The sequence below is a fragment of the Athene noctua genome, chromosome 31 (genome assembly GCF_965140245.1).
Source record: "Athene noctua chromosome 31, bAthNoc1.hap1.1, whole genome shotgun sequence".
Classification (NCBI taxonomy): Eukaryota; Metazoa; Chordata; class Aves; order Strigiformes; family Strigidae; genus Athene; species Athene noctua.
In genome coordinates this window covers 852,727-871,994 of record NC_134067.1, presented here as the reverse complement: position 1 = coordinate 871,994, position 19,268 = coordinate 852,727, and the positions used below count along the sequence as shown (strand labels likewise).

The 19,268-nt window shown below is 56.3% G+C and overlaps 1 protein-coding gene across 1 annotated transcript in view; it reads left to right on the top strand.

Moving 5' to 3' along the window:
* WIZ (WIZ zinc finger) overlaps positions 1-19,268 on the top strand; it is a 57,578-nt gene that overhangs the window by 35,995 nt on the left and 2,315 nt on the right. Inside the window, 11 exon segments of the mRNA XM_074929841.1 lie at positions 10-2,546; positions 2,777-3,142; positions 13,445-13,609; positions 14,241-14,744; positions 17,045-17,413; positions 17,416-17,589; positions 17,833-18,154; positions 18,156-18,279; positions 18,282-18,363; positions 18,820-19,212; positions 19,215-19,259. Of these exon segments, the coding sequence (XP_074785942.1) occupies positions 10-2,546; positions 2,777-3,142; positions 13,445-13,609; positions 14,241-14,744; positions 17,045-17,413; positions 17,416-17,589; positions 17,833-18,154; positions 18,156-18,279; positions 18,282-18,363; positions 18,820-19,212; positions 19,215-19,259 (5,081 nt within the window).

Genomic DNA, 19,268 nt, shown 5'->3' with positions numbered 1-19,268 from the left:
TATTTACAGCTCCACGAATGAAGAGCATTTGGAGTTCAAGAAGGCTTTGTACAGAACGGATGCCAGGAGCTCCCTAGACCTGCGAAACATGATGGTGTCCGGCAGCGTGACCTGGGACGCCTCCGCCCTGGAGACGAGAGCGGGCGATGGGAGAGAAGAAAGCACTTTAGAGAGACTTTCTGGCTTGAAGGACTCCAAGGACGCGCGGTGTGTAAATGAGTCGGCGTTCGCCGTGGAGCCCCAGGTTGTAAATACCGTGCAGGTGGATCCTGAGCAACTGGAGAGCGACTCTGAGGAGCTGGAGGGCGACAAGGCGGCAGCAGAGACCCCCAGCCCTTGCACTGGGGCATCGGGCGGCGGCGAGGAAGAGAAATATCTTCAAAATGAACCAAAGCAACTTGAAGGCCTCAGCAAAGAGCACTTAGATAAAAGCAAGAGGGGAATCCAGAGGGTTGACTGGATTTCTAGACCCAACAAAAGCCCAAGTCCTCACTACAAAGACATAAACAAGCCAACAGATGTAGCAACCAGCTTGCCCTTTCGGGGACAGCCTGTGCGTGAAGTGCCTCCTCCGCTGACGCCCACGGTGTTCAGAAAAACGCTAAACCCTGTCCTCGGCAAGTCCAAATCCCTGGAGAGCTCCTCGTCCCACAGGAAGGGGCTGATGGTCGACTCGGACTTGGGCGAGATCAACCAGCTCAACGCGGCAGAGTGGACAATCCAGAAGCCGGGTCTTCAGCTCGGCGCAGACCTCGCCGTCGGCAAACAGTCCTGGACGGTAAATGCCGAAGACTCGGTGGAGCGGATCCCATTGATGTCCCTGGAGCCCGCTCCCTGCAGCTCCTACGACATCGAGATGAGGCCCTACGTGTGCAGCGTCTTGTTGGAGGAGCAGGGGAAAGAGGAGCTGGGTCCGGAGGAGGACCCGACGGTGTACACCTGCATCGAGTGCAGCATTTATTTCAAGAAAAAGGAACATTTGATGGATCACATGCTTCAGCATAATCGTGGACCAGGGAGGGACCAAGACAGAGATGCTTTGGGAGGGCAGTGTCAGTTCTGCTGCAACGAGTGCGGGTGGGCCTTTGGAGACCCCACGTCCTTGGAGCAGCACAAAAGGCTCCACCAAGAATCTAGGGAAAAAATTATCGAAGAGATCCAGAAGTTGAACGAGTTTCCGGACGAAGGCCGGGAAGCCCGGCTGCAGTGCCCCAAGTGTGTCTTTGGCACAAATTCCTCAAAGATTTTTGTCCAGCACGCCAAGATGCACGTCAAGGAGAGGAAGGACCAAGGGGCAAAGAACATTAATCTCTTTGGAAGTGTGGGCAGCGGAGAAATACGGGATAGCCCCGTGCACGGCATCTACAAACACTTCAAACCAAATGAACACATGTCCCTGCAGATGCAGGTTCCACCTCACGGCAGCGCTAAAGGGCTCAGCACCTGTATGCTCTGCAGCTTCCCGGCCCCCAACGAGAACATCCTCAAGGAGCACATGAAATACGCCCATTCTCAGCTCTCCTGGGACACGGAGGTGTATGAGGATGATCCCAATCAACCAGGAACGAGCAGAGATGCCTACAGCCCGGCCAGGCCAGGCCGGTTTGCAGAGACGGATTATTTTGGCAAAGCAGACCGGCTTTTCCCTCCGCCTCACCGAGAAAGCGCCTCACATTACGAAACTGTCCATGGTTTTGCCCTAACTCACCCAAGACACGAGAAAAGCAACGGGGCTAGTAAAAAGGACTATCAGACATCAGGCTTTCATGCCAGGAAAGCAGCTCCGTATGCTGCCCCGCACAAAAACCTGGGGTTGTCCGGTTTTTCCTCCACTAAAGCTTATTCCCAGTTCGCTCTGCAGCAGCTGAAAAAAAAAGCAGCAGCTCAGCACCTTGAAGGAGAAGGCGACGGTCTCAGGAGCCACCCGATGGGGTTGGAGGAGCTCAGGCACAAGTGGATGTTGGCCAGCGACGCTGGGAGCATGGAAGAGGAGATCTCCGTAAGCACAGAAATAGATTTGAGCGAGAACAGAGGCGTCAAACCCATCACCATCCCTCAAGCTGCCTTGGACCTCAAGAGGACGTTCAGAGACACCTTGAAAGCCACAGACTCTTCGATAGCTTCGGAGGAGCAGCAGCAGCAGTTGCGGAAGATGGTGCCCATCATCCTCCTGGAGGAGGTGAACCTGCACCCCAAGGCGACAAAGCGGCCCCGGGGGAAACCGTACAAGAAGAAAACGACGCTCCCTTCCCGGGAATTCATGATGGAAGAGCCCCTTCCCTTGGATATGCTCCTGTTGGACGCTCCTCTGGAGGGTCCTCTGGAGCTCGATGACCTCTTGGACTCCGACTCGCCCATGCTGAAGAACGAGGAGAGGAAATGTCCCTACTGCCCAGACAGGTTTCACAACGGGATCGGGCTGGCGAACCACGTACGGGGCCACCTCAACAGGGTGGGGGTGAGCTACAACGTCCGTCACTTCATCTCGGCAGAAGAAGTGAAAGCTATTGAGCAAAAATTTTCCTTCCAAAAGAAGAAGAAAAAAGGTAGTATGTATTCAATTCACCGTGCTTTCTATTTTCTTGTTTTAATCAGTGGGGTTTTCTTCTCCCACCAAGAATTGGGTACGTATGGTACTGTGGTCAACCTGAACTGTGGTGGCCACGGCACAACTGGTGGCGTGTGGTTGTCTTGGGTGCAATACCCACCCCCCTGCCCGGAGGCCTGACCCAGGGTTTTTCACGCCGTCGTTGACTCTCTGTCCTTCTTTCCGCAGTTGCAAACTTCGACCCGAGTACTTTCAGCCTGATGCGATGCGAATTCTGCGGGGCCGGTTTCGACACACGAGCGGGTCTCTCCAGCCACGCCAGAGCCCACCTGAGAGACTTTGGGATTACCAACTGGGAACTCACCATCTCGCCCATTAACATCCTCAAGGAGCTGTTGGCCAACTCATCAGAGTATCCGATGCTGCAAGCGGCGATGGGAGCGGAGCCCTCGTCCCCGAGCCGAGAGAGGGAAGCTCACGGCTTCGTGCCCCGCAAGACCATGACCCCCATGTCCGAGTGCAGCATTCCACGGTCTCCTCTGTCCCCGTTCCCCCCATCCTGGGGAGATGAGTCCCTGCAGTCCTACCGAGATGGTAAGTGTCCCCAAACGCCCCATGCGAGCCAGAAAACCTTTTGATAACCCCAAACCGTCGCATCCTGTTGAACAGAGCCTTGTTGGAGGGGGTGGTGTTTACAGGGAAAGGTTTAATCGGCGTAACCTGGTGTTAATTAATCAGTCTCCATCGTTGACACTCTGTGTCCTGTAAAATCCAGCGCTGGTTTGGGGGCAGAGCCTTGGAGATGCTGGCAGATCAAAGAGCTGGGCGGTGTGGTCTCTTGAGGGGCAGGTGGATGGAGGGGTCGCGTCCCACCGGGGAGCTTTGGACCTTTGGGCTTTGTCATGAAAAAGCGTCGTGTTTAGGAATGAGGTTTCCAGTGGGGAAACCCCTAAAGCTTTGTGAATCGTGAGGGCAGAGTGTGGCTGGGTGGTCGCTGGTACCGGTCCAGCCTGGTGGTGCTCAGCAGGATGCGGCCTCTGGTCCAGGGATCTGTGTTCACCCCTTGGATGCTTATTTTCTGTAGGTGTTATGTTAGTGTGGGGGCAGAGTGTAAAGGATTTGGGTTAAAAGTATAAAGGATTCCCAGTGGATTTGGGTCTGTGCTGGTCCTCCTTCATTAGCAGAACTCCAAATTATTCAAACTATCTGCTCCATCCCAAACAGCTTCCAGGTTACCCCTTGCAAGGCTCCAAAAACCTGAGTTTGCACTAAAAGCTTGGCAAAGTTCTTCCAAAGACTAGAAACTTGCTCATGCACTAGGGAAAAACAACCACCTACTGACACCTGGTGCTTCTGGCAGCACCTTGGAGTCCTTGAAGCAGCTTCTCGTTAGGTTCTGCTCAGCCGTAATCCTACGTTAGATCCATCCCTGCAGCGAGGAGCTCTCTGTCTTTAATTGAAATATCAAAGAGCCTGTAATCCCGGCTCTCCAGACTGTTCCACATGCCTGGGCTGCTCTTTGGAACGAGCCTTGAGCCGAATGAACACAAATCAAAATATGAACAAACCCAAACTCTTTTTCTCTTGGCATGGCAAACCTTGGAGGATGAATAGTTACCGGCCCGGGGTGGTGGTTGATGCCAACTAGAGGCATTTTGAGGGGCTCGGCTGCTTTTCTGCTGCCAGTGGCTGGATGTTCCTGCTGACTGTGACTATCACTCGGCAATTTTTAGGTCTCCCAGTGCCCAGAATTCACTGGCACAAGCAGTTCTAGATAGCACCGCTGTTTTAAAAACTAGGGCTTGGGTATTTTTTAGTTAAGAAGGGTGGAAAGTATCTCTGTGAAGAAAGAGCGGCCAACTTTTGGCAAGAGCCGCTCCTTGAAGAAGAGGTTAATGCAGTTCTTAACGCAGCAGATCTAATATCAAATGTCCCCAATGTGAAGTTTTAGGAAGGAAAAAAAAAAAAAAATGGGTCATGTCTTGAAATAAGATCTTGCTTATCAGTTCGGGCAACGTCACTCAAGGTTTTTTTCAGCATGTGATGTTGGCCCGGGGCTGGGAACATCTCCTGCGCCTTGCTGTGCCCATCTCCAGTTGCCTTGAAATGCTGGTGGGTGTCTGGTGGGAGAAATCGGGTCAGGAATTGTCCTTCTAGCTAAAAGGAGTTGAATTAGAGCTTGATTTTTGCTCTGCTTCAGCGTTGTATTTAAACCCAGATAAGGTTGGGGACAGTGGGATGAGCGGTGGGTGAGGGCGACCTGCCCAGAAGCCAGAACTCAAACACCCCCTTAAGCTGCTCTCCTGGATTTAAACTTGCGTGCTCCGCATTCCCTTACGAGTCATGTCGTTTGGGGGACAATGCCAAGAAAACGGGTAAATTTGGAAAGCTTAAAAATCCCCAGCCCAGCAACCTGTTGTGTAACCAAAGCATGCGGAGCAGATCACGTGGAGATAGCGATCGGTGGAAGGCTTTTGTATTTAAATCCAAGCCTGAAGTCTTAGTTATGCTCCCAAGCTCGCAGAGATGACTCGCTGTGAGTCGAAACCCTCCTTGTTGTCCTCTCAGCCCGAAACGAAGCTTTCGGGGCACTCTGGCTTCGTGCTGGAAGTGTCTGTCGTAACCGATTTCAGAAGGACGCGGCGCCCGTTGCGTTGCAATATTTATTTAACTCTTGCTCCGGGTACGGCTGCGGGGAAGCAGCTGAGCAAACAGTGAAGCGGGTTTGGAGGTCGGGGATGCCAAATCTGTCGCTGGGAGGATTTTAGGCATGGGGTGTTTTTTGGGTTTGTTTTTTTTTTTTTAAGCCCACTTGTCCATGTGTCTCTTCACCCGTGAGACGTGCGAGAGGTCGAGCGAGCCGCCTGCTTCTGCGCCTCGACCGCTGCAGCGAGGCGCTGCCTTAAGGGCACCTGCTTAGCGTTAACGTTGCCTTTTATGCAAATTCTCTAATTTATAGAGGGTTTTAAGCAAGGTTAATGAGATAAAGGCTGTTTGCAAGTTATAATGGCGGGAGGATCTGGTGGCACTGTGCCGGCAGCCCCGGGCTGTCCGGGGCCGGTGTCGCAGCTCAGCATCTGCAGGCAGCTCCCCGCGAACCGCTTCCTGCTTCCTTCCTCTCCACTTCCAGACCCACCAGAAGGGCTCTGCTGGCGTTGCAAGATGCCTCGCAAGCTGTTAAGAGCTAAGAATATCGGCAGACCCTTAACTGAAACCCTGTGTCACGGGGCCAGGGAGAAATCCCCTTTTTTGGGGAGCGTTTTTGTGAACCGTTTTCTGCGCTGCCTGCGGTTCGTGGTTTCTAACGAGGCTGCAGCGGGAAACGAAGGCAGAGGATTTGGCTCCGGGTGCTGGGAGATTGATTCGATGAGCATGGTGGTGCTCTTTGTTGGGGTTTGTAAGCAAATTGCCCCAAAACCTGAGCGGTTTGGTCCTTGGAGGGGGGTGAAGTCGCCCTTCCCGGAGCTGCTCGCAGGAGGGACGCGAAGGAGAAACGACGAGCGGCGTGGGGAAAGGGCTGTGGGTTTAGCACATGTTCTCTTGCTGGTCTCGCACCCTTGGCTGCTTGTTTAAAAACAAACAACAACAATAAAAAAAAAAAACTCTCCACCTCTTTAAGCAAAACTAAAAGTCAAAGGGAGGAAGTAGGCGTTTGGGTCTGTGGCGAGAACTTGAACTTGGCTGCGCTGGTTGTTTAGATGGGAGCGTGTGTGGCAAAAACAGGATGTTTTGAGATACTCGTGGGGGGGATCTCAGAGGTTACCTGTTCCCTCCCGCTGCTTCCAGGCAAGTTCATGGTCACTAAACCAACCGGAACGTGGCTCTGGTGGAGACTCCACTGCTCCCCTTGGCATCTGCGCTGCCCTCACCGGGCCTTGCCCTGAGAAAGCCGATGGCGTCTTGGGGTATTTTTAATATCTAAACCCATGACCGTTCATTTTACCCATAATAAGCAGAGACAACAGTTTATGCTTTCCTGTAGACCCAGATCTTTCAATCTCCCCTCTTTGGTCCAGAGTTTAGACCCTCGACTGTTTGTGATTCTCTCCCCGATGAGGCTGAACCCTCCCTGAAGCGCCACGTTACGAGGGTTATCTCGGCTCCTGCCCATCCCGGGACGGGCTGTGACGTAGGGGAGGTTGCAACACTCGCTCTGGTTCGGTTTACAAACAGCTTAAAAAGCCTGAAAACCTTTTTTTTTTTTTTTTTTTTAAAAAAAAAAAATTATTTTTCCCCTCACCCTTTTCTACGGGAACGCTGGCTCCCAGGCTGTCACCAGCCACCCCCATGGAGTCGGTGGCTTCTCCAGGCCGGTCCCTGCGTTCAGCAGTGGCTTTTCCCTGGATGTTGTGACGGGTGAAGGTGTGTCTTGCTGCTGCAGCCGCCTCCTTAAAGCCTGGCTTGGCTCCTTAGCGAGGCTGTTTGTGTATCTCCTGGCCCAGAAACTATTGGCAGCCGCCTCGGAGAACACGTGGCGCCTCTTGGCAGGCGCTGGGAAGCGTTAGGCAACTGCATCCTCTCCAAAACTGCTCGCAGCTCTCCTTCCTCGTAGCCTGCCTCACCTCGCTCTGTCGCCTGGACTGTTTCACAGGCTGGGCACCACCATCCTCCGCTCTTCTTCACCCCTTTTTTTCCGGATTTAACTCCTCATGATCTCCCTTGTCCCAAACTGTGAGGTCTTCTGCTAGAGCTGGATTCTTCCTCTCGATGCTCCCAGGCCACGACCGTGATGTTTCACCACGTCTAGGAATAAGAGCAAACGTGAGTTTTTCCTTCTGGAGTGCATCCAACGCAGTGTGAGTTCGGAGGAGGAGGAGGAGGAGGAGAGGGTCAGCTGAATGGCACAAGCTTAGGGAATGATTGTGCAACTCTTCCAGCTGCTGCTTTGCTCCTGTTGAGCACCCAGCTGAGGAATTGGGCATGGGGCTTCTCCCGACCATGGCCAAGGTCCTGCCTTGGCTGAAAAGTGTCTTTTTCTTCTCTAGAACATAATTTTCAGACAGAAACGTTCTTAGGGTCTGCTGGCTTGGAAGAGACCCCGAAGGATCATCGAGCCCAACTCCTGACTCCACACAGGGCAACCTAAAAGTTAAACCCGTTATCTAAGGGTTCTCCAAACTCCTCCTGAACACCAACAGCCTTGGGGCCACGACCTCAGCCCTGGGGAGCTTCTTCCAGTGCCTGACCACCCCCTCCATGAAGAACTCTTTCCCAACGGCCAATCCGAACTTCCCCTGACACAACTTTAAGCCGTTCCCTCGCGTCCTATCGCCAGACACCGGAGAGATCAGCACCTCCCTCTCCGTTCCCCATCATGGGGACGTTGGAGGCAGCGACAAGGCCACCCCTCAGTCCCCTCTTCTCCAGGCTGACCAACCCTGGTATCCTCAGCCGCTCCTCACAAGCCCTTTCACCATCTCCGTTGCCCTCCTTTGGACGCGTTCTAATATTTTTCTATCCTTCTCAGATTTTTTTGGAGCCCCGAAGTGCCCCCAGGACTCAAGGCGAGGTCACACCGAGATGTGGGACAACCACATCTTTTGACCGGTTCGCTACACTGTGCCAGGATACGGGTGATCCGATGATCCCAAGGGTCTTTTTCCAACCTGAATGATTCTTTGATTCTGGGTGGCCCTTTTGGCCACGAGGGCACGTGGTTGACTCCCATTGATCAGCCAAAAGCCCCACATCCCTCTGCAGAGCAGCACTCCAGGCCATGTGGAGAACACAGAGCTCCTTCCAGTGGACAATGAGTGAAAAAGGGAGAGTGTCTGAGTGCCAAGGCCTTCAAAAGTGGTTTTGGGGGTGTCCAGGGGGAACCCTGATGTGGTCTGCTCAGAGATACAAGTGGGCAGAGACCCCACAGCCCTTTCGATTCCTTCCCCCGCCTCTTCTGATCCAGGATGTGCGAGTCAGGAGGAGCCTGTGACTTTGTGGTGCCTGGGCTGGGGACAAGCACAGCCTGTGCCTCAGCGAGAGGCTGGAGGAGATCAGGTGGGGAAGGCTTTTCTACCAGCACAACTCAGGCTGGAAGAGGATGTTTATTGTAGATTTTATGGCTTTTTTTTTTTGCGCCTCATTTCTTCCTCGACACTTTAACTTGAGAGCAAAGACCTCAGCAGCGGCTCCGATTTCCACCCTGACCTTTGCTTCCTCTGGTTAATCATGGATGCTCTCCACAGCGAAATCAAGATGCTTTGTGGATGTGGCCTTTTGTCCTCCTTTCCATCGAGGAGCACGCCTGCACGTCCCGAGTGGAGGTTAGAAAAACTTTCTGGAGGTCCAAACCTGACCCCCACCTGCCAATGAGGCCAACTTCAAACCCAGGTCAGGTTGCTCAGGGCTGTGTCCCGTTGAGTTTGGAGAGGGCTGGAGGTGCCTCCACCTCTCTCCCGGGTTAACGTGCCCTGAGGACCCTCCTCGTGTTACAGTTCTTGGGTCACACTCTCTTTTTGTGTCGGCCTTTCTGATTTTCCTCCCGGCGTGCTCGTTCTGTGCTCACCCGCAGCCTGACCTACTTTCCACCCTCTTTGATTCCCTTCTCGAGTTCCAGGTTATTGAAAAGCTCACGTTGGCCACCTCCTTCCCCTGCACAGGGATAACGTGGGCCGTTGCCCTTGATATTGTCTTTTCTCCTGGTCTCTGAAGATTTCTGAGGGTAGGCAGCGCCATAGGGAGGCCGGACGTTGGTTTTTAGCCTGAATTTGAGCTCAGTTTTCACCGCTGCTGATCTGTGGCTGCAGGGGATGGCATGAAATCTCTCGGCCAGATCTTCCAGCGCAGAAATCGTGGAGTGACAGTCTCTGGGGGCAGCACTCGAAGGCAGATGGTCGCTATAACCTATTTCAATCTTGGCAAACAAGGATAGAAATTGTCTCTTTCCTAATGTTTATGGGAGATCTGGGTTGGTAACTGCTGGAGAAGGGGATGTTGCAGGAGGGGGAGCCCTGATTTGGGATGAGCGAGGGATACCCACGGATACTGCAGCCACGTCGGGTTCAAAATCAGCCTCGTGGCCACCTCCGCATCCCAGCAGGACGTCAGTGGAGAAAGGAACAGCATCTATTTCTTGCATTTCTCCTCTCCCCATTAAATTTCGCTGAGCTCCTGCTCCTGCCACAGCGATTCCTCATGACCTCCTAGTCCTGATGTTGTTTTTTCTCCAGCTCTTTTAAGCCTAGGAGAGGTTTTACGTCTTACCACCCCGGTAGAGAAAGAAGAGAGGAACTTTAGGCTCAGTTTGTTAGCAGCGTGTCCTTCTCAGCAGAGCCAGCGAGGGGAATCACCATGTTTAAAATGATCTGATAACTCAAATGCACGACAGAGAGCTGGCAAACCCTCCCTCCTTGGCAAGGAATCGGCTCGCACAGAGCTCTGGACGCAGTAGGCTGGCCAGCAAAGACAGATGCTTTCATCCTCACCCCAGACAGAGCCCGTGAGCAAGCCAGCGATCAGGCAGCCCTGCCTGGCCCGGTCTTTTCCCTACCCCGTGTTGCTTTCGCTGGATCTTCAGGAATATCTGGCTCAAATTTGGGGAATTTATTTTTTCAGACCACGGGGCAGCGCTGAGTTCTGCAGCTCGGAAGTGGCACCAGCTGCCTCACAGATCATCCCTCGAATCCGGGTTAAAGCAGCAGGTTATCCAACCGGAGCCTTTTGCCAGGTGCAGTGAGGTTGTCGACCGCTACGAGGGGCTTTTCTCTCCCCTCTTCTGAGCGTGGTTTGTGGAGAATTAGCGTGAGGATGTTTCACAGGTGTTTGAGGACTCGTGAATCTCTGCACTGCCCCGCAAATGTGAGCACGTGTTACCTCAGCACCCAAAAGCTGCCAGAATGAGACCCTCTGTGCTGTCACTGCACGGAGACTCGAGCCCCTGGCAACCTTCAGTCACTGCTGTGGGCTTTGAAACTCCCTAAAAATGACAGGATTTGACCCATCATGGCTTCTTCAATCTCACAGAAGCTGGTGGTAGAAGGATTAACCACCTACCACTCCTTTTTAAGCTTAGAATGCAAAAGCAAGTAGGAATTTGAACATCCAGAGCTTCCTCATGCTGCAAAATGAGTGCCCAGTGTAGGTCTGGTTTTGTTTCAGCTGTGGCTCTCGCGGGTTGTCTCCTCTTCCCACGCTGCCTCTTCTTGGTTCAGTTTTGTTTATGCACTCTGGGAACAGCAGGCGGGTTTGCCATCGCTCGTGGGTTTTCCTGCTGCGATTACAGACTGAACTGGCCGGCTTTGAATGTGTATTTTCAACTGGTAAGCCCAGAAACTGTACAGAAATGCTTGTGGCCACGCTGGACTCTGCCTGTCCTTCCCCCAGGGAGGTGAGGAGGAGGATGGAGCTGAGCAGGGAACTGTCCAACGTAACAATTATATGCTCCGTCTCTCTGTATTTCTATTTTTGGGCTGCAGGAGTAACTTTTACCTGTAAGCTTCTTTGGTTGGCACTTTGTTTATCACACTGATGTGCTGGGAGTGGATGGGGATGGTTCCAGCAGGGGTTGATCCTCTCTGATGGCTGCTGAGGTCAACACACCGCGCTTGTTACAGTTGCTTTGCGATCCAGGTGGATTTTGTTTCACAATCCAGGTGGATTTTGGTTTCCTACGCGCTTTTCCACCACGTTGCCTCCTCCTCACGCCGCGCTCCCGTGGCGTTTCCCGTTCCTCACAGTCCTCGTTGCTTCCCTTCGCCTCAGGCAGCGCCTGGCTGCGTCTCCCTTTGCAGGGCTTGCTCTCTCCCAACTCCTGCTGTAACTTTGGAATTGTTCTTGCCAAAAATCTCGAATTCTCAGCTGGTTTGGGTAGCGCTTGTCGGTCTGTTTAGGAGCGGGGCTTTTGGGGAGATTTTGATGCTGTTTCCTCTGTCCCCTTGGGTCTGAATCTGTGCTCAGGTGTTATTGGTACCCTCTGCTTTGAGGAGGGGTAGCAGCACCTTAGGAGGTGGATGATGTCCCCATATCCCTCTTCTGGACAGCAAATTGCTTCTCTTTTGCTTTTTATTGGAGTGTTTTGAACAGAAACAGAGAGGCAAGAGGATGGAGAAGGCTTTGGGTGGCCTTTTCCCTCTTGGGAGGTGGCTGGGTGGTGGCTGATGGGGTGGTCCCGTCCTGTGGGCACGGGGCTGGGATGGGGAGAGCCCCGTTCCGTGAGGGGCAGGTTGGGCTGGGGGGGGGGCTGCCAGGCCCTACGGGGGGGTTGGGGGGGTGGGCTGTGGTGTGAGGGGGCATCAGGGAGGGACAGTGGGGCCGGGCCTTTCCCCAGGCCCTGGGTGTGTGTGTGTGTGTGTGTACTCTGTGGGGCCAGGGGCAGCCCCGAGCTGGGCCTGGCCCCGGGGCCTTGTCCGGTACCCGGAGCCCAGGCCTGGGCCTCGCACCCCGCCATGGAGCGCCCCCTCCCTACCGCACCGCTCGATCGCTCGGCGCTCCCTCCCTCCCGCCCGCCTGCCTCTGCCAGCCGCGGTGCCGATTGCTCGGCGCTCGACCTCCCGCCCCGGCCACCGGCTCCCCCCCGCGCTACCGCTTTCTGTCCGTTCCCTTTCTCGGCGCTCGACCGCTCGCCCTGGCGGGCGGGCGCGCGCGGCTCGGCGCTCGGCCTAGCGGCCTGGCGGCCGCCCCGCATGTGCCGGAGCCAAGATGGCGGCCTCCACCTCCTCGCAGCCCAAAGTGACAAAAGCGGCGGCGGCGCCGCGACCCCGGGACCGGGACCGGGGTGGGGACGGCGAACCCGAGCCCGAGGCGGCGCCCGAGCCGGGTGAGCCCCCCTTTTCCTCCGCCGATCCCGCCCCGCCGCGCCCGGGCCCACCCGCGGCCCCCACCCCCCCTTTCCTTCCCCCGCCGCAGCGACGGGCCCGACCCGGGGCCGCCGCCGGTTCCGGGCCCGGCCCTGACGGGGAAGTGGAGGGGAGAGGGAAAAAGGCCCGGCGAGGGCCGCTGTCGTCGAGCCGCCGCCCTCCTTTGTCCGTACCCCGGCCTCGCTTTGTCCCTCACGGGGCCCCCGCCATCCCCTCGGCGGGGCCCCCCGGGCCCGGCCTGTCCGCTCGCAACGGGCCGCGCCCGGTTCCTGTCACTGCTGGAGATGGGTGGGTGTGGGGGGGGAACCTTTCCCCTCCTCCCCGCCCCCCTGAGGGGGAGGCGGGGTGGGGGGGACGGGGCCACGATCCTGGGTGGGGTGGGGGGATGCAAATCCCGGCCGCGCCCTGGCACCGCCCCGGGGTGGGAAGCGGCGCCCGGGGTGGCCGAGGCAGCCCCCAGCCCGCCCCCGGGCCCGGGCGGGGCTGCGAACGGCCGCCCCCCTCCCCGCGGGGAGCTGCCACCTTCCCCGTCCCCTCCCCGCGGGGAGCTGCCACCTTCCCCGTCCCCTCCCCGTGGGGAGCTGTCACCTTCGTGTCCCCCCCCCCCACTCTCAGCAGGGGGCTGTCACCACCCGTGTCCCCTTCCCCACGATTTGTGCCCCCACATCCCTCAGGGAGCTGCCACCATCCATCTGTCCCACCACAGAAAGATGTCACCTTTATGTTCCCGTCCCTCCCCTTCACCCCAGGGACCTGCCACCTTCGTGTGTGTGTGTGTGTCCCCTGAGCTGCCACTATTCCCTGTGAGGGAAATGCCACCATCCTCCCCCCTCCCTTTGTCCCCAGGCACCCCCAAATCCTGCTGACGGGTCGCTGTCATCCCACAGATGCGTCACCTGCCACCAGGGTGGGTGTCCCCCTCTAAAAGCCCCCCCCAGCCCCCTGCCGAGTCTCATTTTCTCTGCTTCTCCTTCTTGAGCATTTTGGAGCCGCTTAAACCTTTGTGCAATGGAGCCGTCTCTTCCCTGGGCTCACCCCGACCTCCCTCAGGCTCATTAATCCACCCTTGAGGGCTGATGGTCTCTTTTTTTTTTTTTCTTAGCAGTCCTGGCTCCGGAAGACGAAGAACTGGTGGCCATGGAGGTGGGTTCACCCCCTCTCCCGAAAAAAAGTGCTCCCGCCGGGCAGCTGGATCAACCCCCCACCAGGATAGGGACCAAACTGTCTCCTGAGCCCCCCGGGAACAAGCCAGAGCCTCAGGACTCCAAAAGTGAGTATTTTCCCAGCTCCTCATCACCTCCGACAGCCCAGCGGTGGGTTTTTGCTGCGAGGAGAGAGCAGGGAGCCTGGCAGGAGTTTGTTTAACCCGATCCAGGAGGATTTTCAGGTCCTTTTGCTTAATTAATCTTCTAATTAAGAAGGTGGCTGTGTTCTCTGGTATTGCTGGTTTATGTCGCTTTTCTTTCCCTGGCACCAGCAGCTTTCCAAAGCTCGCCAGGACCAACGTGCACTCCCTGTCCTCCCTAAACCACCTCAATCAGTCCTTCCTCTCCTAATTAACGACGTACCCCTAAAACAATTGCTTTGAGATCCCTCTCCCTCACTGACTGGGCTTTGGAACCTGCCTGCGGCTCACAGATTGCAGCCAAGGCTTCCAAAACCACTCTGGAAAATTATCCTTGAGTAGGAAAACTCTAGAGCAGCGATCCTTGTCTTCCCACAGCTCTGCTCGCTCTTCCCCACTTTATTCCTGCCTGCGCAGGGGTGTGTGGAGCGTCTTAACATTCAAAATTAGGTTTGGGCGTGATAAAAACGAATTGGGGTGGAGAAACAGCGTGGCCGGACGCTGCTTGTTGTGCCCTGATTTTCTTTTTTTTCCCTCTTTTTTTTTCTCTTTTTAGCCCAGAACCTTACGACGTGCGAAGTATGCGGCGCCTGCTTCGAAACCCGCAAAGGTTTATCCAGCCATGCCCGTTCTCACCTACGGCAGCTCGGCGTGGCCGAATCGGAGAGCAGCGGGGCTCCCATCGATTTGCTTTACGAACTGATGAAACAAAAAGGCAAACCCGACGGCAGCCCCATGTCTCCCACCCTCGGCAAAAAATCCGGTTCCCCCAAAGATGTCACCACCGGTTCCCCTCGACCCACGCTCCTGGCGCTCGGCAAGGCCGGCGAGCGCCCGCCGGATGGTCCCGTTAATAAAGCCATCAAATCCCCTCCCGGCTTCTCCAAAAACCTCTCGCAACCGGGATCTCCGATCCTTAAGAAGGTGCCACCTGCTCTTTCGGGCTCCCCGTCTCCGAAAAACCCCGAGGAGAAGAGCTCCAAGCTCTCGCTGAGCCCCCTGCAGAGCTCCCCGAAAGCACAGTGGCCGCAGGCGGATGAGGAAGGACCCCTCAATTTAAGTGAGTTTCTTTTTATTTTGGTGTTTCAGCTTTATTGCTTGGATTTTCCCAAGCCAGGCATCCTTTTGCTCAGTGGCTGGGCTCGGTGGACGAGCTGGTGTTGGGTAATGGCCGTGCCACTCGGTTGTGACCATCAGAGTGGGCTGCTCTTCCCTGACTGGGCAAATGGGGATTTCTCTCGGGATTTCAGGAAAACTGCCGACTTTCTGCCCTCTGAGCCCTTCACATCTCTCTCTCTAACTTTATTTGGCTCCTACGGGCCGTGGTTTGGCCAGCGTGGAGCTGGCTCCCCGTTCCCAACGCGGTGCAGTGGGTTTGGCCGGTGTCAGCCCCTTCCCTGCTGCCGTTCCCAGCGTCGGATGCGCTCGGAGAGGCGCCGCAGCCCTGATCCCTCTTCATCCCCAAGCTCCCTCGGTGACTTATTCCGATACTTTGAAACCAAAATAATTTTCTGGTTCTCGCCACCTTTCCCCGGAACGCCGCATCCTGCTGGGAGCGTCTTCATCCACAGCTCAAAGGGCTGTTTGGCTTCTCTGGCTCGTTAGTTCTTAGTCCTTGTTACCCGGCTTGCCCAGCGAGTCCATCCCACTGCTGGCAGCACCAACAGGCCTTTTGTCTTTCCCAGTGGGAATTGCAGCACATCGGGGGTCGTTTCCTGGGATAAAGCAGAAGGCGGCGTCCTAATGTTTGCTGCATCCACTCCTTCCCTTGTTGCAGGAGCTTAAAGACTTGATATTCCTCAAAAAAAAAAAAAAATCCTAACCCTGCCAGGTTTTTTTTGAGTCATATGGCTATAAAATCACCTGTCCTGGCTACGGTCGTGCTTTTCCCAAGCTGAAAAGCTCCAGGATAGCAGAGCCGGAGTCTTGGATGCACCCAGGGGTTTGCTGGAGCAGAGACTCTCCGGTTGATTCTTCTCTGCCAGTGACAAGACACAGAGTTTTGGCCCCAACTCATCCCTGCAACAACAAAAAAGTGCTTTATGCCTCTCTCATAGCCAGCAGCATAATTCCTCTTCGTTAGGGCTGCCTGCTAACGAAGCTGGAGGGGTAGACAACCTCAGTCTGGCCGCTCAGCTTGGTGTGAGCGAAGTCCCCAGCACGCTGTGGGCTGCAGTGGCCAGCAGATTGAATCTGTGGCACAAGGAATCGGCCCAGCTCCCCGGGCCGGGGGCCAGTGTCTGCGGGGAGCAGGGGTTTGCCTGACACGATGCCTCCGCTCCCGCCCCGTAGGTCCCTTCCCGGCGTCGCTTCAGTGATGCCCAAAATCCCAACTTGGGTTTGAAATTACCACCCTGGTGAGCGATTCTTTTTCCACTGGCGGGGACAGCCACACAGTGCCGGGGAGAGGTGGGATCTTCCCTCCACCCCAAAGGATCCTGCTCGAGTCTCTGTCACCCCTGAGGTGGTTTTGTGCCGGTTCCAGGCAGGGATCTGCCTCCGTTTCCCCGTCGCGATGCAGCGCCGACGGTTCCTCCCCTCCGCAGCCGGAGCGTGGATGAGGACCGGTGAAGTGGCGTTTCTCCTCTGGCACATCCCTGCCTCAGATTGCAGCTTGGTTTTGGTGATAAAACCTCTTCCAGCTTCATCTTCCTCCCCTTCATCAACGTGCCGGGAATCGGTGCTTCCTGGAGGCAGGAGATGCCCCTGCTCGAGCACTGAGCATCCAGCACGGATTAGCCAGGACACGCTTGCTTCAGGCTCGGGATGTTTGTCCTGGTGCCGTCAGCCCCGCAGTGTCTGGGATTGTGTCTTCATCCAGAGCCCTTCTTCCTCCTCCTCCTCACTTCCTGGGGACACGAGTGTCCGCGTTATCCCAGTGCTCAGGACCACAGCTCTCCGCTCCCCGCAGCCCCCGGCCATCACTTTTTTTCCCTTGGGCTACCCCGATGCGTTTGAGATCGCTTCCAGTTTTGGGTGGGGATCCACGTGGGCTGCATCCGTCTGTCCTGCCCGTCTGCTGAGCAACACCCGTCTTTCCCTCTCTCCCTCTCTCCCTCTCTCCCTCTCTCCCTCTCTCCCTCTCTCCCTCTCTCCCTCTCTCCCTCTCTCCCTCTCTCCCTCTCTCCCTCTCTCCCTCTCTCCCTCTCTCCCTCTCTCCCTCTCTCCCTCTCTCCCTCTCTCCCTCTCTCCCTCTCTCCCTCTCTCCCTCTCTCCCTCTCTCCCTCTCTCCCTCTCTCCCTCTCTCCCTCTCTCCCTCTCTCCCTCTCTCCCTCTCTCCCTCTCTCCCTCTCTCCCTCTCTCCCTCTCTCCCTCTCTCCCTCTCTCCCTCTCTCCCTCTCTCCCTCTTTCTCTCCACAGCCTCGGGGTCAGAGCCGGTGCGAGACATCCGCTGCGAGTTTTGCGGCGAATATTTCGAAAACCGTAAAGGTTTGTCAAGCCACGCTCGATCCCACCTCCGACAGATGGGGGTGACCGAGTGGTACGTCAACGGTTCGCCCATCGACACGCTCCGGGAGTCGCCCATCGACACGCTCCGGGAGATCCTCAAACGGAGAACCCAACCGCGGAGCAGCGCCTCGAATCCCACCGGTCCCGGACAAAAAGCGATGGCCAAGACCCTCTTGGGCAGCATGGGAGCCTTGGAGCCACGCGGGCCCGGAGAGATTCACATCCCCACCCTCACCAAGAAGGTCCAGCAACCCGGCAGCCCCATGGGGCAATCTCCTACCTCGCCCGGAAGATGTTTCCAGGCCTTTCTCCTCCCTCCTTGCAGAAGAAACTCAAACAAGATCAACTGAGGGTGGAAATCAAGCGGGAGATGATGTCGGGAGGACTCCACGGAGAACCTCACCCCTCCGACCGAGCCTGGTCCCCGCGGGAAGAGATGTCTCCCTTGAACCTCTGTAAGTCCACGGCTGTCACCTTCCCCGGGGACGGGGACACGGGGGTCTCTCGTTTTAGGGGGGTTGAGGGTTCTTCCTGGTGATCCAGCACTGGGTGAGAGGATCTGCTCGCGGATCCACATCGTCCGCTGTGGGCCGTGGTGTCAGGGGACGCCTCACGGCTGCCAGGGAGGAGCTGGAGCATGGGTTGAGGGGGGGGGCTGTGTTTAATCACAGTCCTGACCCCCGTATCTCTCTCTGCAGCCTCCCGAGCGGACCCGGTGCGAGACATCCGCTGCGAGTTTTGCGGCGAATATTTCGAAAACCGCAAAGGTTTGTCGAGCCACGCTCGATCTCACCTCCGACAGATGGGGGTGACCGAGTGGTCGGTCAACGGTTCGCCCATCGACACGCTCCGGGAGATCCTCAAGAAGAAAACCAAACCCTGCGTTATCAAGAAGGAACCCCACACCTCCAGCATCGAACCCCCAAAATCTATCGGGGAGGAAGGGACGGACCCCAAGGGTGCTGGAAAAATCCTTCAGGGCATGGCCCTGCCTCCCCTGGGCGGGCGGACGGGGAAACCAACCCCGGCAGTTCCACCTGGAACCGGGAGATCTCGTTGTCACCTCTCAGCAGCAAACCCCAGGGTGGTTTCCTGACGCCGTTATCCACCAACGACCGTTACAGGACGATCGCTTGGGTCCTCACGCCGAAAGTTCAAGCACAAGGCGTACATCCAAACCGAGCTGCCCTTCAAAACCAAGTCCGTGCACGACAAACCGGCACACACGTGTAAGTCAGGGAGAGAGGATGGAAAGGGGGGGGCGTAAAACACCCCATGTAGCCCCGGGGGCTGTTTGTCACACGGTGGGGTGCCCACGGGGAACCTCCAAACCCTGGGCTGGGAAGGAGTTTCACCTCCTGGGGAGCAGGGAGAAGAGGAGTGGAGATTTCTTTCCCTTAATCCAAAAATTAGTCTTGGCTTTGCTGAAGCCTTTCGCACACTGCAGCGGGGTGGGGGGATGCACCCAGAGTGGGAAAACCCAGGGAATTTCCATCCCACGGAAGATCCTGCCCCGGCGTGGAGCCGGCAGGCAGCCGGCGTTGGATGAAACCGGCTCCCGTAGCGCATCCTTGCCTTTGCCCGCTCCCTCTTGGTGCGTTTTTTTGTTGTGTTGTTTTTTTTTTTGTTTGGTGGGTTGTTTGTTTGTTTTGTTTTGTTTTGTTTTCACCTCCTGCCCTCCCCAGCCAGCGAAGCTTGCTGCGAGCTGTGCGGCCTCTACTTCGAAAACCGCAAAGCCTTGGCCAGCCACGCGCGGGCGCATCTCCGGCAATTCGGCGTCACCGAATGGTGCGTCAACGGTTCGCCCATCGAGACCCTCAGCGAGTGGATCCGACACCGACCCCAAAAAGCCGGCGCTTACCGTAGCTACATCCAAGGCGGACGACCCTTCACTAAGAAATTCCGAAACTCTTCCCACGCCCGGGATCACGACGGCGGCGCTCGACGGATGCCGCTCAGCCTTCAAGCTGGCGGCGTGACCTTTCTGAGCAAAGGATTGGCGGGAGATTTGGCTCACGGTGACGCCGGGAAAATTTTGGATGGGGGAAGCGGCGGTGAGCGGCCCATGATCACCTCCCCCTCTCGTTGGTGAAGGTGGAGGAACATCAACGCTCGAACATCAACAGTGAGTTGG